A 14,829-nucleotide genomic window follows, 5' to 3' on the forward strand; every position below is an offset into this window, starting at 1 on the left:
ACAGACAAATAAGCTGTCATACAGGAATTAGTTATAACGGCAAGAGATACTACTCCCACTACTTGATGGTGGCACTTCCACTACTTGGGTTTGCTGACTTGGAAATCATCAAACCAAATGGGCTTACTTTTGATACGCTTTCCCTTGCCCATTGGTTCTTCAAGTTGGGCTTCATTAACAGGGTCCATGACATACAAGCAAATCAAACCAGTCTATCCAGGACGGATTCAAAGGGGGGCATGCAGTGGTCAAGAACTCCACTCCCCCCTCATATATATGTACATAATAATATATATTATCAAGTTTCAACTCAATTATCTATTTACAACACTTTAGTTTAGTATTATATATACATACATACATAAAATAATATTATAATATGATAAAAATACATGCATAAAAAAATAGTATATATATAAGGAGAGCAAACAGTGATTTCTTCTTTAAATATATGAGATGATAAAAATATTTTCAAATATGTCTATTATTAGTAATGTTTTGGACAAATTGACTAATACAGAGCATATTTGAGGACCAAACTAACAAACAAAAGATAAATTTGAGGGTTTGAGAATCAAAATAACTAAAAAAAAATATATGTTTAAGAGTCAAAATAATTGTTCTTATTTTCGGCCCCGTATAGTAAGTTTCTGGATCCGTCCCCGAGTCTACCCATAAACTTCACATACGGTGCAAATAATTCCAAATTAAGAGTATTCTATCAGCAAACTCTAAACGCTAGCTTGTAACATTTTTCATTTGTAACATTTTTCATTTTAAGATGTTACTTCAAATAACATTTGAAGTTATAATATATCATATTTTCTCTCGGTTTTACCCTCATTATCTTAGCTAAAAGATTAACATTAATTAAAATATAATTCTATGTTATTTTATATTCATCGATTAATTTTATCAAACATTTTAAATTTGATATACAAATTTATCCTATCGGCTAATTTATCTCTACTCTTTTAGCAAAGAGACAACTAGATAAATACGGTTAACTTACAACTTCGACATAATGGGCATAACTATATGACATGTTTGCTACTAGTGCTATCCTATCATATCATTCTATGACTTGTTTTTTTGTTTTTGCTGGAAGAGATGTGCACAAAAGAATCATGCGGTTTTCACAACACTACTTGCATTGCATCATAAAAAAAAAACACAAACATAAAGTCTAAACTACCGGTAATTAATCACGGTTCTTCGTGTTTATCAAGAATCAAATTCGTGACAATGACATAATAACATTCATAATTCAATTAAATGGAATTAATCACACACATTAACCATGCTGACAAAAATCTTACCTACTCCACCAAGCTTTTCCAAAAACATCACTCTCCTCTCTTAACTAGACAGAAACCCACTTCAGGTTGGTCTAATGGTGTTGACGGCTTCTGGTGCCAATTTTGGTGAGCTAAGCTTCGCAAGTGGACGGTGGAATTGATCCTATTAATCGGTCCTAACGCTAGATATCAAGTTTTTTTTATTAAAAAAAAAAAAAAACTCCACATAAGCAAAGTTACTCCAGTATTTTCAATCACACCAAAACGGCCATTATTGACATTTATTTGTTATCAAAACAAAATCACAGCGCAGTAGATGCAAATTAAATTTAATTAACAATCAACAAAGCCGCTTAAAACATAATCAAAATTTTGTTCAGTAGTAGTAACTGATATTATCAATTATCATTTCCAGAATTTATAAAATCGCATAGAACAAAAGTGAATCCAAAAAGATGTTACAAATCCAAAATTCCTCCTAAATGGTGTAAAGAAGTTACGAAAATTGAACTTCTCCACTTGAACACATATAAACAAATAGATTAAAAATTAAAACCGGTTCAATCAAGAAAACCGGTTTGGCGCAGAACAGCGTTTCGAACCTGACGAAGATCTCTCCCTTTGAGAGTTCTTCCAACTCCTTCAAGAACCGAAAAAGTAGTTCTCGGCGAAACTCCAGAGCCTCTCGCTACAATCTCATGCGGCGGAAGCAACTCTTCGTCGCCGTCGTCGTCATCGTCGTCCAGCACAGCCAGCGCATCAAAGTTCCGCCGTCTCGAGAATTGACTCGGAGGCATAATCGGAACTTTCACCGGAGCAGATTGTTGGAACTTTCTAGAAGGCATTGACTGAATCACGTTCTCGGAGTTGTAAGGTTTCGGTCTCGGAAACGAAGGAATCATCCTCGAAGATGAAACCGGAGATTTACCGCGAAACACTGGCGAATCACCGCGGCGGTTGTCTGGACCTGTTAAGACAGCGAGGATACCGGAATCTTGAGATAGATCGAAACTCCGGTGACGAATAAGCTCTGTTGGTTGAGGCGGTGGACGTTGATTTTCAGATTCGGAACCGTCGGAAGACCAATTGAAAAGTTCAGCTTCGGTTAGTTCATCGGCGGCGGAGTTGGTGACGGTGGAGGAAGGAGTGAAATTGAAAGCACCGAGTAGGCGGTCGGAGGAGGGAGGAAAACGGCGGTTGAAGGATGGTGTGGGGTCCATTAGTTTGTTTGGTGAATGCAATGAGAAAATATTTTGAGTGAAGAAAAAAAAAAGTGAAGAAAATTGAAATTGAAATTGAAATGAGAAAAATGGTTAATGTGGCGGAGGGTCGCAGGCAGTGTGGTAAAATACATGGATGGATGACAATGCCGTGTGGGACCTGCAGTTACTTCTTATATTACTCCACGGAAAATAAAATATTCAGTGAAATGAAATGACAAGATGGTTTTTCTCTAGGTCTTTCATGTAATTTTTATATCCCAAATGTTCAAATTTTGTCCTTGATAAAAATTTTGATTCGCAGAAATCAAAATTATTTTTAATTCAAATTTAAAGAAAATTCGATTAATAGAAACCGAAAAAAAAAAATTCAAGGCAAAAAAATTCGATTCATAACAATCAAAATTTTTATTGAAAAACAAAAAAGTAAAATCAAGGAAAAAAAAAACCATGAGACGATAAAACATCAATGACAATAAGCATGATTATCTTTTACTACATGGATGGTCCCACCTAGTCATGAATTTAATTTGACAGTTTTTCCACAATAGGACTTTCAAGATACTAAGAAAGAGTTTTTGATTATAAAAATAAGGAAAATGCTAAACAGTGCCCCGGAGCACTGTTTAAAGAATCAATTATAGTAATATCATATTAAAGTTTGTGCAGTCAACACCTCGAAAGTCTAAAAAGTATTATTTTCAATTTTAAAATTTCCTTTTTTGGTTTCCTTAACCGGTGCCCCCGCCAGTGCCTCGGGAGCACCGGTTAGCATGACCCTAAAAATAATAAGAAAGAAGAAAAAGTGTAATGAACATTTGCTTATTAGTGACATATTCCATCCATTTTTTTTACGATGAGGTGGAGATCGAATCTAAGACCTATAACGTACTATCTAAATCTTTCATCATTGGATCAATATTTCATCCATCTTTAATTATAACCAAAATTTCATTATCCAGATTCATTGGATAACTATTGTATCTGATTTATATTATAGTTCAGATACTTCAATTATTCAATGAATCTAAAAAGTAAATTTTTACTTATAATTACAAATTTAACTCATGGGTTAGGGTGTCTAAATCGTAATGGTCATTTTGGACTTTTTTTAATAACCGTTTTAACTCGGTCCATACAATGGGGTGCAACTATAAGTTGACTAAGTAACATCCATTAATGAAAGCATGACTTAAAAACTAGGATGAAGTTGAGGAGAGTGGAAGCTGAATTCACCCACTACTCCCTATGTTTACTCCATCATCACCTCGTTACTCCATATAAGCTATAAATTATCCCCTCCATTAACTCCTATAACACTACTATATATAAGGCATCATAAACATTCAGGCCCGAACCTGGGCTATGGTCATCGGTGCCACGACTGAGGGTCATTGTTTTAAGGGGGGAGCTAATTTTTGTATACCTATCTATTACTACTTTCATCCCGAATTACAAGACTTTATTGAGAAAATTGCAGCGATTAAAAAAATGGGTTGTTGCATTAAATTTGTTGACAGTTGAGGAAGTGGACACGCGAACGCTTGCAGGGCGTCGGTGATACTGTTGGAATGTCGGTAACAGTGACGAAGGAGGAGGACAAAGTTGTTGTACACATCATTCATTTATAATTTTTTTTTTATAATATTACTTAGCAAACACTCAATCCCTTAAACCCAATACATCTTAAAAAGTTCTAAACAAATTTCACTAATATGTAGATATAATACTTATTTGAAAATAGAAGTACCTATTAATTATTATTTTTGTGTTTGCTTCAATGGAGTACCGATATGTACTAGTACTTAGAAGATAGGATCATGCTAACCGGTGCTGCCCTTGGGACATTAGTTAATAAAATAAAATAAAAAAAAATTTAATTGAAAGTAACACTCGTTAAGATTTTAAAGAATTGACCGACCGGAAGACATTTTTCAGCATTTTCCTAAAAAATAAGTAGCAACATATGTGGTCTTATTCTCCTCGAATGGTTTTGCTTCACCCAAAGTGCCTTTGGCATCATCTTAATTATATCATGCGTAAGTTAAATGGAAATTAGATTTAACCTCAAGCATGATATTATTATATTGGCTTAATTAATAAAATGGTCCCTTAAAGACATTTTTGGTTTCATATTGGTCCCTTAAAGAAAAAAAGGTTTAAATAGGTCCTTTAAAGAAAAAAAGGTCCGAATAGGTCCCTTAAAGACATATCCGTTAATCAGTTTGGTCCCATTTAGACCTCTTTTTAGGGACCAAACTGATTAACGTAGATGTCTTTAAGGGACCTATTCGGACTTTTTTTTCTTTAAGGGACCTATTTGGACCTTTTTTTCTTTAAGGGACCAATCTGAAACCAAAAATATCTTTAAGGGACCATTTTATTAATTAAGCCTATTATATTTATACAACCCCATTGAATTTTTTTCATCCTCAAAAGTTCGAAATTTTAAAAGTGCATGATTACGACTTAAGACCGAAATATGCTTCGATAAAGTTTTAATCAATTAATTATCAAACAAGACAGTTTGGCCGAGTGGTCTAAGGCGCCAGATTTAGGCTCTGGTCCGAAAGGGCGTGGGTTCAAATCCCACAGCTGTCAAATTTTATTTTTATTTTTTAAATTGCTGCTTTTATAGCAAAAATAAAAGCCCCAGAAAAACTGAAACCGAAAAGAGTAAAGCAGAGAAAAAAAAAATGGCGGCATATCTGAGAAACAGAAACAATTCCCACTTGTTTCTCCTAACTCGTTTTCTCAACTCAGCGAGTTTCCTTCGTCCGAGATGGATTGAAACCATAGCATACGAAGAAGCACGTTCTCACCCAGACAAACCTTACACTTCCACAGCCGTAATCATCCATGGTTTTTTGGGATCCAACAGAAACTGGAGATCTTTCTCTCGCAATCTCTTGGCATCTCTCTCCAATTCCTCTCCATCTTCAAGTATCTCTCTCAATCTCTCACTCTTTTTATATGCGAATTCTGAATTGAAATGATTATGATTTTTTTTTGTGTGTAGATTGGAGGACAGTGTCGATGGATATGAGGAATCATGGGAAATCATCGGAGAAGAAACTGGATCCGCCTCATGATTTGAATAATACGGCGAAAGATTTGGATAATTTGGTTAAGGCTGAAGGTTGGTCTTGGCCTGAGGTTGTTATTGGACACTCTATGGGTGGAAAGGTGGCTCTACAATTTGCTCATAGTTGTAGAAATGGTGAATATGGTGATTCTGCAAAATGGCCAAAACAGGTTTTTTCTCTTTACCATCAAGATTTATTGTCTAATCTACCGATATAGTTAGTTAGTTATAAATTCAGTTCAATGGTTGAATTAATCGAAATTATACATTGCTATGAATCAATGTTGTCAAATAGTGGCTATAGCATGTCATTGCCATATGCTTTTTAGTACAACCTGTTGTCAAATAGCGAGTTAGCGACTATTACCATACTAGAGTTCTGTAGTGTTAGTGTAGCAGAATTTGAACAATGTGATCAGTGGTTGACAACACCGCTGTGAATATAGAAGTTGGCAGTATGTCCTTTGTGATTGTAATGCTTGTAAATGTGGGTACCTTGTGGTTCATTAAAATATGTTGCTGGTGAAAATGTAGTTTGACGGAGACAAACATCGGCCTTATGAGTTGTTTGATGAGGTAATTGTAACTTGTAATGAGACTTGTGATTTTTTGGGGTGACGGGGTTGCACATTATGAGAATTTAATTCTTCTTCCGTCCCTCTAGCTAACTTAGACCAAGTTTATTCAGAGATAAATGAAATACTGTATCTTAACTTGATTGAAGTTCTAATATAGTCCTTTCTACTTTTATTATCTCTAGTTTCTCTCGAAAATTGGGAGTGTGGCCCTACTCAAATTGGGTCGTATTGTCGTACTCGTAACACTGATGATCAAGTTAGTCAGCATATATGAAAGTGATATTGATAACTCAGAGTGAACCCGTACCTCGACTAATGGTGTTATCCGACTTATATTGCCATTTGGTAATAACATCATAAGTTGTTTTAGAGTTAATAGGGAACTTTCAGATAGTTATTAATATTCGATTGTATATTAAACTTCTACTAAAAACTTGGGAATTGGGCCACTCAAAAACTGAAATTTCATAATCATAAGTTCCATGACTCGATTAGAACTGGCTCCTACCACCCTTGACCCACTACCAGAAGCCATGAGATGCACAAGTAAGGAGGAACTAAGGAGAGAACAAGCAGAGCACAAAGAAGTGAGGAGCTTGTTGGGAGAGATGACTACAATGCATCAACAGAGAGGTCGAGAGACAGAGAAACAGTTGATGAAAAAGATATATGGCCCATAGAGGTTTAGAAAATTAGTGTCTCTTGTGAGAATGAGTAATATTTAGGGTATCTGTGGCGATTATAGTGATTCTGCTAAGTGACCAAAACAGTTTTTTCCTCTTCACAATCATACTTCTTGTCTTATCTACTATTATAGTTAGTTATAAATTCAATTCAATAGTTGGATTAACCAAATATATCTTTTAAAAGAAATTATTTGGTGGTGTACGTCACAAATTTTACATTGCTGTGAATCAATGTTATCAAATATCAGTGATAGCACACCATAGCATTACAGCGTGGCAGAATTTGAAAAAATTGCTATTGTTTTGTGATATGCTATTTAGTACAAGGTGTTGTCAAATAGCGGCTAGTGCTGCAATAAAGCCCTGTAGTGTAGTAGAATTTGAACAATCTGATCTGCGATTGACAACGCCGTAGTGAATATACATATACTCTATAAAAGTTGGCAGTAGGTCCTCTGTGATTGTAATGCTTGTAAATGTGCATACCTTGTGGTGCATTAAAATATGTTGGTGAAAAAGTATAAGTAGTTTGACAGAGACAAACATCAGCCTTATGAGTTATGTGATGTGCTAATTTTAACCTGTAATGTGCTTTTTTGGGGTGAACTTGAAGGGGGTTGCGGACTATGAGAATTTAATTCTTCTTCCCTCCTTCTCTATAAATGAAATAGTGTAGCTTAACTCGTTTGAAGTTGTAAAGAGTTAAGAGACATCTTATTTTGCATATATTATGTGTTTAGTACAAACTCAAAGGTATGCGAGGAAGAGGAAATCTCACATGGGCTAAATATGTGAACAGTGGAAATGATGAGTGAAGATGATGAATCGTGATAGGACCCAAATTCCAAAATAGAAGAAATATAGAAATCTGTAATGACGACTCTCTCAAACCAGAGAAAGAAGAGACGAGACAACTATGTCTAAAAAGAACAAGAGAAATATAAAATGATGGATGGAGCAGTGCTCTTACAAGTTGATAACGAAATTAAAGGAAAAGCTAAGTTAAAGAGATAATCCCTGCACTGGAAAAGGACAGAGACTCCTACTCACAATGACTTCCCCAAAACCTCTGACAATTCTTCCATGTCTATCTCGCAACTCTCAACCCCTTCAAATATAGTCCTTTTCTTTCACTTAAACTCCCTCCCTCCCTCAGATCTCCTGCTGCCACGTGTCGTATTTGTTAGGTCCAGCAGACCAGCACAGAGGAATCCCTTATTCTGCATATATTATGTGTTCAGTACAAACTCAAGGGTATGCGAGCGAGGGGTTAAGTATGAGAACAGTGAATATCATGGAACCCAAATACCAAAATAGAAGAAATATAGAAATCTGTAATGATGACTCTCTCAAACCAGAGAAAGAAGAGATGTGGCAGTGCTCTTACAAGTTGATAACGAAATTAAAGGAGAAACTAAGATAAAGAGATAATCTCTACACTGGAGTACAAGTTAATATAAAGAGATAATCTCTTACAAGTTGAGTACGAAATTAAAGGAGAGACTCCTACTCACAATGACTTCCCGAACACCTCTGATAATTCTTCCATGTCCATCTCACAACCCTCAATCCCTTCATATATAGTCCTTTTCTCTCTCGCTTCAACTCCTTCCCTCAAATCTCCCGTGTCTTTATTATGTGCTTTACTGTTATACTCTCATAAAGGCTCACTTGTAGAGACTTTGGTGATTAACATCAAGTTAATTAGCGTGTATGAGCGATACCGATAGGGATGACTAAGAAGGGTTTTGTACCTCAGCTCATGTTGTTTCCTGACTTGTATAGCCATATGGTCAAGTATCATCTAACAACATCGGAAATTGCCATGCAGGACACACTGCAACATCTTTAAAGCAACTCCCAAAAACCAAATAAAACAATCAAACCCTAACAGAACTGACAGCCAACCCAATTGATGACTTGAGAATTGTGATTTAAAAAATAGATAATATCATTAACCTTTAGGAAACATACGATATCTCATATCCCTGATATGCTTTCCATTTCCTATCATCTTCTTAGGTTTTCTATGCCATAGTATTTTTCTATTTTCAAGAATTATTTTATTATAGATTTTAATTTGAAGCGTTTTTAGTATAGGACTAACACCCTTTGCATGCTGCTTAGTGTCCACTTGATAGTTGTAGTTAGCACTGCTTACTACAACTATCAAGTTGATTGCATTTTACTCAAGTGTGTATATTTTTCACTGCTGGATACTACATATCCAGTTCATTATTCAGAATAGTAATTTTCTCCTTCTATCCCCGCTGAAGAACAGCTTTGGGTATTGGATTCTGTCCCGGGAGAAGTGAACATTGGAAACAGAAGTGATGAAGTCCGCGATGTTTTAACCACTTTGGAAAGTTTACCGTCACAAATCCCATCTCGAAAGTGAGACTCTATCCTTAAACTATTCTCTTCCATGTTTGTATTAAGGTTGTCAATAGGCCAGTAATCATTTAGTTGCAGGTCTCAATATTATATGTTGTTTACTGTCTACAAATGTTTGCTAGACATTGTAAGTATAGTGAGGGTTGATTCATCACTTTTGTTTATAACTTTTGATGTTCAACCAAATGTTTCCAAGTATGCATAACATATCACCCTGTATGAAGCTACCATGACTATGGTAACATAGTACAGATGACATGAAAAACTATGTGATACCATTATACATTTCTTTCTAGATATCAGTCTTTGTACTTCTTATATAAACATCAAACATTTGAATATTATTGACAGAGACGATTACAGTAGTATGTTAAATTAAATTAGAGTTTATCAAATCCACAAATATTCTTAAAATCACATGCAAAAGAGTTGTGCATTGCACAGGCTATCAATCTAGTTATATTATATCAAGAAAAGCAGGACATTGTAGGTTCTTTGCCATTTTCTTTTGTTGAGCGAGAGGCTGTTGTCTGATTGTTGTCTAACATCTGAAAAAGTTGAGGTCTTGATTTTGTTAAAAGTGCACTGTATTTACCTTGCTGCCGTGTCCAAATGTAAATGGACAGTGTTACAAACTTAAGAAGTGTCCATGTTCCAGTCTATTTTCCTGTTAGATTGAAATGTACATTTCATCTCTTTTCAGGTGGCTTGTAAGTCATCTGATGGGACTTGGTTACTCTAAGACATTGGCAGATTGGATAGGCACAAACCTGAAGAAAGTTGGTGATCACGAGACATGGATATTTGATCTTCAAAGTGCCAAGGAGATGTTCCATTCTTACTGGTAAATGAAGCAACTTAACTTATTTTGAGATAAAAATGAATGTCTAAAGAAACAGTCTAAAAACTTTGTTTATATTTTGTTCTTTTCTCTTCTCAAGTGTTTTCTGTAATATTCCTCTGTGATGGCACCGAAGTAACAATCACAAATTTTCACATTCTGTAGGGAAAAGTCCTATTGGGATCTATTGGAGAACCCTCCACAAGGTATGGAAATAGTAATTGTCCGTGCCGAAAAGAGTGATAGATGGGACGAAGAGGCTATTGAGCGGATCCAGAAACTAGCTAGTCAAGGAGGAACTGATTCTGTTGGAAAGGTTTCTTTCTGTGTTCTTCCAAATGCTGGCCATTGGGTTCATGTGGACAATCCAAAAGGACTTCTTGAGATTGTGGCTTCCAAGATGGCATCCCTTTAGTTCCTGTTTTATTCGAACTATTGGGGTATCCATCATTGAAAATTCTTAACAATGAGCAGATGAGGTTGGTCAGTGATAACATATTATTTATAGTAGTATAAATTTATTGGCTACCAAAACAATTATAATCAATTCATTGTACACTCTAATTTATCACTTATACCCCACTCATAATTGAATAAATATCCAGAAAAATTCATGTTTGTCATTTTCACCTTCAAGTCATATTTAATCATTTTATATGTTTTAATCCCAAAGAAAATTATTTTTATATGTTTATACATAGTTAACTATGGACGAAAAGGTTGCATTTTCTTTGGTTCTCGTAGTGCTGTTTACTAAGAAGAATGATGTTTATATTACTTTCCCTTTTTTTTGCATGAAAAGGAAGGGGAAGACCCCCACACACTGAAATTAAATTAGGTCCCTGAGGTATAGAGAGGAAACTAGAGAAATAAGTTTGAATGAAATGATTCAATTCATATTAAAGTTCAAATTACAACAATACATATTAAGGTCTTTGCTAGCATGTAGAAAAGTGCCTCTCAAAAAACATTGTAAGCAGAAGTGAGACATGTGGTGCATGATGTACAAGTAATTTTAACTTTTAGATTTATTTATCATGGTACATATTATTTTTCTCTTATTTTCATTCTTCTTCCTCTTTGTTGAAGCTTCCCAGTTGGGACATTGTTGGTCATTGAAAATCCTCCACCAAACAAAAAATTACAGATTCACGATCTCTCCTTTTTTTTTGAAGAAGATTCACGATCTCTCCTTACTCTTCAATAAAGGAAAAGTTATAGTTTCATTTAAGAAAAAAACATAACTAAAGTTGAAGAGGAATAGATAATGTTGAAGGTTCACTATATGAATGTGTGGACTGGATAAATAAATGTAAAGGTTAAAATTATTTGTGCAACATGCAGCAGAGAGTTGAAGCTTCACCATGTTGGTTTCCATTCCATCTATGGATAGTTTTAAAACCCGACATTTTTTTGTCAAGTGGTCATTCATTTGCAGCTTTGTTGTGGATTGTAATTGTGATGTAAGAGAACACTGCAATTTTTAGATCAAACGTATAACACAGAGGTCGCGTTCATGGGATTTGCAGTGCTTTTGTCGTGCACATTAGTATCTGTATTTCCGTAAGGGAATTGCTAAATATTATGAAAGAAGATTCACAAGAGCAAGAATGGCTAAGTTCTACTTTAAATAAACAAAAAAAATATAAGTTGGGTGAAAGACATAAATCATGGCTGTGCCTTGATAAAAATATAGAGACAAGATCACCAAGTTCATGCAGAAGCTTATTGCATCCACAACATTTTAATTATAGTGAATGCAATAATTATATATACTACTTCAGTGGTACCTACTTTTATTAAAGCAAACTTCTTTTCCTATAAAAGAATTTTTTCAATCACTATCAAACTAGAAGATTTTTCAACAGAAAGTTTACCATAAATTACGAGTGTTTAAATTCAAGCCGATTCAAATTAAATCCTCAAAAAATCAATTTATTTTTGGATGAACTTTTCAAACCACACACGGTACCTATATTTTAATAAATATTTCAAACCGCGAGTAGTTTTATCTTTTGATCATATAGTTTTTGCCTCAAAATTGACCCAAGCTGAACCGCAAACATCCTTGCCGTAAATTGTTTATTTAAACCTTTTTTCACCTTAGAATCCAGATTATATATATAAAAAAAAAATCAAAATGGATATTTGCATCCTTCTTTAAATTGGAAGCCTACTGCATAACCATAAGATTAAGATAATCTAACGGTCTATAATCAATTGCAACATCCGAACAAGTAAAATACATTTTCCCAAACTTTTTACATAATAACTGTTTGCACATCCACGGTAAAAAAAACTGTTTACGCATCTATATTCTAAAATTTGTATGCGTAAAAAGAAAACAAACATTGCAAGAAGGGAGTGGGGGCGCGAAATAATTTAACAGCAAAAATGTAAAGCCTTTACTAAACGGACCAACAAACTTTGAAGCCCAATAGCAGCCCAACACAACACATTTGGATACTAAACCCTAAAAAAATGAATATATAAACATCCGCACCACTTTCAGTTGAGAATTCAGAAAGGTGAAGCCGCAAACATGCAGATTTTCGTCAAAACCTTAACCGGGAAAACCATCACCCTCGAGGTTGAGAGCAGCGACACAATCGACAATGTCAAAGCTAAGATTCAAGACAAGGAAGGTAACATAACATAACTCAATTATAATAATCTATTAATAATTAATCGCTTTTTCATATTCCGATTTGTATTCTAACAAACGCGCTTTTGATTGAAATAATCAGGAATTCCCCCGGATCAGCAGCGATTGATTTTCGCCGGAAAGCAACTTGAAGATGGACGCACTTTGGCTGATTACAATATCCAGAAGGAATCAACTCTTCATCTTGTTCTCAGGCTTCGTGGTGGAATCATTGAACCTTCTTTGATGGCTTTGGCTCGCAAATACAATCAAGACAAAACCATTTGCCGCAAGTATGAATCATCATTTCTTATATCAATTTGTTGTTAAGTTTATTAATTGATTAATTAATTTTAATTTGATGATATTTCTGGGAATATAACTTAGCCTCTTTTGTTAATTAATAGTGCAATTGGGGTTATAATTGTTCCCTAAAACGATACCCATTTCTTACTTTATCACCTGGATTTTATTTTTTTCCAGTTGATTTTCTCGATTTGGTACATTTAGATTAGTTTAATATAATTTCTTAGTTAGTGTTAATTAATTACATAGTTCAATAGTTTAAACGGTTTTAATTTACCTAATTTTTTTTTTCAAGATGCTATGCTCGTCTTCATCCTAGGGCTGTGAACTGCCGCAAGAAGAAATGTGGACACAGCAATCAAGTAAGTATTGAGAAATATGTTTCAAAATAACATTTTTTGTGTTTGTTTATGTTGTTGGAAATTAACACTTATGCTGATGTTTTGTTTTGGGATTGTATTTTTTTATTGCAGTTGAGGCCAAAGAAGAAGATCAAGTAAACTGTGGTTGATATTGTTTCTCTTTTGTTGTTAGTTTTGAGATACTTTGTTTTTTGGTTTTTGCATCTCTATTGACTAAATCCTTTGTTTTAATTTATGTTGAATGTAGTCGGAATTTATTTTGGTACAAGTGGATTATATTCTTGTGATTGCATTATATTCTCGTTCATGTTATTGTTTTGTTTTTGCTAATAGCATTATTAATTCCCTATACAAATCAAAGACATTTAACTTTTATTGCATTATTACATTAGCAATACGAAGATGTTGTCTCTTTTTAGAGAGAACTTAGGTCACAATAACCATTACATATAATTTGATTCCCACATGACATGAATACCCTATTATCTATTTAGGGTATAAAAGTTAGATAGATTTTTTTAAGGTTTTTTTTTTGCAGAATAAAAGTTAAGAAAAATCTGCTGGGTTTTCATTTTTATTGCATTTATATTGATTTATTGAGCCTCTTGTGTGGAAAACAGGTAAAAAACCTTGGAATTTGGCTAACCAAATTATTTTCAATGAATGTTAAAGTGTAACAGGATGTTAAAGTGTTTTGTGAAAAACTAACGAAAATGACTAAATGACAAATAAAAAATTTTACATTGCTGTGAATCAATGTTATCAAATATCAGTGATAGCACACCATAGCATTACAGCGTGGCAGAATTTGAAAAAATTGCTATTGTGTTGTGATATGCTATTTAGTACAAGGTGTTTCAAATAGCGGCTAGTGCTGCAATAAAGCCCTGTAGTGTAGTAGAATTTGAACAATCTGATCTGCGATTGACAACGCCGTAGTGAATATACATATACTCTATAAAAGTTGGCAGTAGGTCCTCTGTGATTGTAATGCTTGTAAATGTGCATACCTTGTGGTGCATTAAAATATGTTGGTGAAAAAGTATAAGTAGTTTGACTGAGACAAACATCAGCCTTATGAGTTATGTGATGTGCTAATTTTAACCTGTAATGTGCTTTTTTGGGGTGAACTTGAAGGGGGTTGCGGATTATGAGAATTTAATTCTTCTTCCCTCCTTCTCTATAAATGAAATAGTGTAGCTTAACTCGTTTGAAGTTGTAAAGAGTTAAGAGACATCTTATTTTGCATATATTATGTGTTTAGTACAAACTCAAAGGTATGCGAGGAAGAGGAAATCTCGCATGGGCTAAGTATGAGAACAGTGGAAATGATGAGTGAAGATGATGAATCGTGATAGGACCCAAATTCCAAAATAGAAGAAATATAGAAATCTGTAATGACGACTCTCTCAAAC

At 34.4% G+C, this 14,829-nt stretch overlaps 3 protein-coding genes and 1 non-coding gene across 4 annotated transcripts; 3 read left to right on the plus strand and 1 right to left on the minus strand.

Moving 5' to 3' along the window:
• Positions 1 to 1,678: 1,678 nt before the first annotated feature.
• Positions 1,679 to 2,617, minus strand: LOC123890360. Its single transcript, XM_045939957.1, has one exon. The coding sequence runs from the start codon at positions 2,516 to 2,518 to the stop codon at positions 1,859 to 1,861; it is 660 nt and encodes a 219-aa protein (XP_045795913.1). The 5' UTR covers positions 2,519 to 2,617; the 3' UTR covers positions 1,679 to 1,858.
• A 2,422-nt stretch (positions 2,618 to 5,039) lies between these two features.
• TRNAL-UAG lies at positions 5,040 to 5,119 on the plus strand. The gene has a single exon. It is a non-coding gene; the product is annotated as a tRNA-Leu (tRNA).
• Positions 5,061 to 10,725, plus strand: LOC123890362 (protein ABHD11). The gene is made up of 5 exons (XM_045939958.1): positions 5,061 to 5,461; positions 5,538 to 5,773; positions 9,149 to 9,261; positions 9,965 to 10,105; positions 10,268 to 10,725. Exons 1-5 carry the CDS (start codon positions 5,215 to 5,217, stop codon positions 10,515 to 10,517), a joined length of 987 nt encoding a protein of 328 aa, XP_045795914.1. The 5' UTR covers positions 5,061 to 5,214; the 3' UTR covers positions 10,518 to 10,725.
• Positions 10,726 to 12,589: 1,864 nt separating this feature from the next.
• Positions 12,590 to 13,709, plus strand: LOC123890363 (ubiquitin-60S ribosomal protein L40). The gene is made up of 4 exons (XM_045939959.1): positions 12,590 to 12,747; positions 12,850 to 13,039; positions 13,348 to 13,414; positions 13,526 to 13,709. The coding sequence occupies exons 1-4, from the start codon at positions 12,645 to 12,647 to the stop codon at positions 13,550 to 13,552; spliced, it is 387 nt and encodes a 128-aa protein (XP_045795915.1). The 5' UTR covers positions 12,590 to 12,644; the 3' UTR covers positions 13,553 to 13,709.
• The last annotated feature ends 1,120 nt before the right edge of the window (positions 13,710 to 14,829 follow it).

Source organism: Trifolium pratense, linkage group LG6 (genome assembly GCF_020283565.1).
Source record: "Trifolium pratense cultivar HEN17-A07 linkage group LG6, ARS_RC_1.1, whole genome shotgun sequence".
NCBI lineage: Eukaryota > Viridiplantae > Streptophyta > Magnoliopsida > Fabales > Fabaceae > Trifolium > Trifolium pratense.

Bases quoted from the DNA above. Each gene is read 5' to 3' on its own strand.
- LOC123890360 (XM_045939957.1), bottom strand. From the start codon at position 2,518: ATGGACCCCACACCATCCTTCAACCGCCGTTTTCCTCCCTCCTCCGAC.
- LOC123890362 (XM_045939958.1), top strand. From the start codon at position 5,215: ATGGCGGCATATCTGAGAAACAGAAACAATTCCCACTTGTTTCTCCTA. The intron at 5,462-5,537 runs GTATCTCTCTCA...TTTTGTGTGTAG, and splicing joins CAATTCCTCTCCATCTTCAA to ATTGGAGGACAGTGTCGATG. The intron at 10,106-10,267 runs GTAAATGAAGCA...CACATTCTGTAG, and splicing joins GAGATGTTCCATTCTTACTG to GGAAAAGTCCTATTGGGATC.
- LOC123890363 (XM_045939959.1), top strand. From the start codon at position 12,645: ATGCAGATTTTCGTCAAAACCTTAACCGGGAAAACCATCACCCTCGAG. The intron at 13,040-13,347 runs GTATGAATCATC...TTTTTTTTCAAG, and splicing joins GACAAAACCATTTGCCGCAA to ATGCTATGCTCGTCTTCATC. The intron at 13,415-13,525 runs GTAAGTATTGAG...TTTTTATTGCAG, and splicing joins AATGTGGACACAGCAATCAA to TTGAGGCCAAAGAAGAAGAT.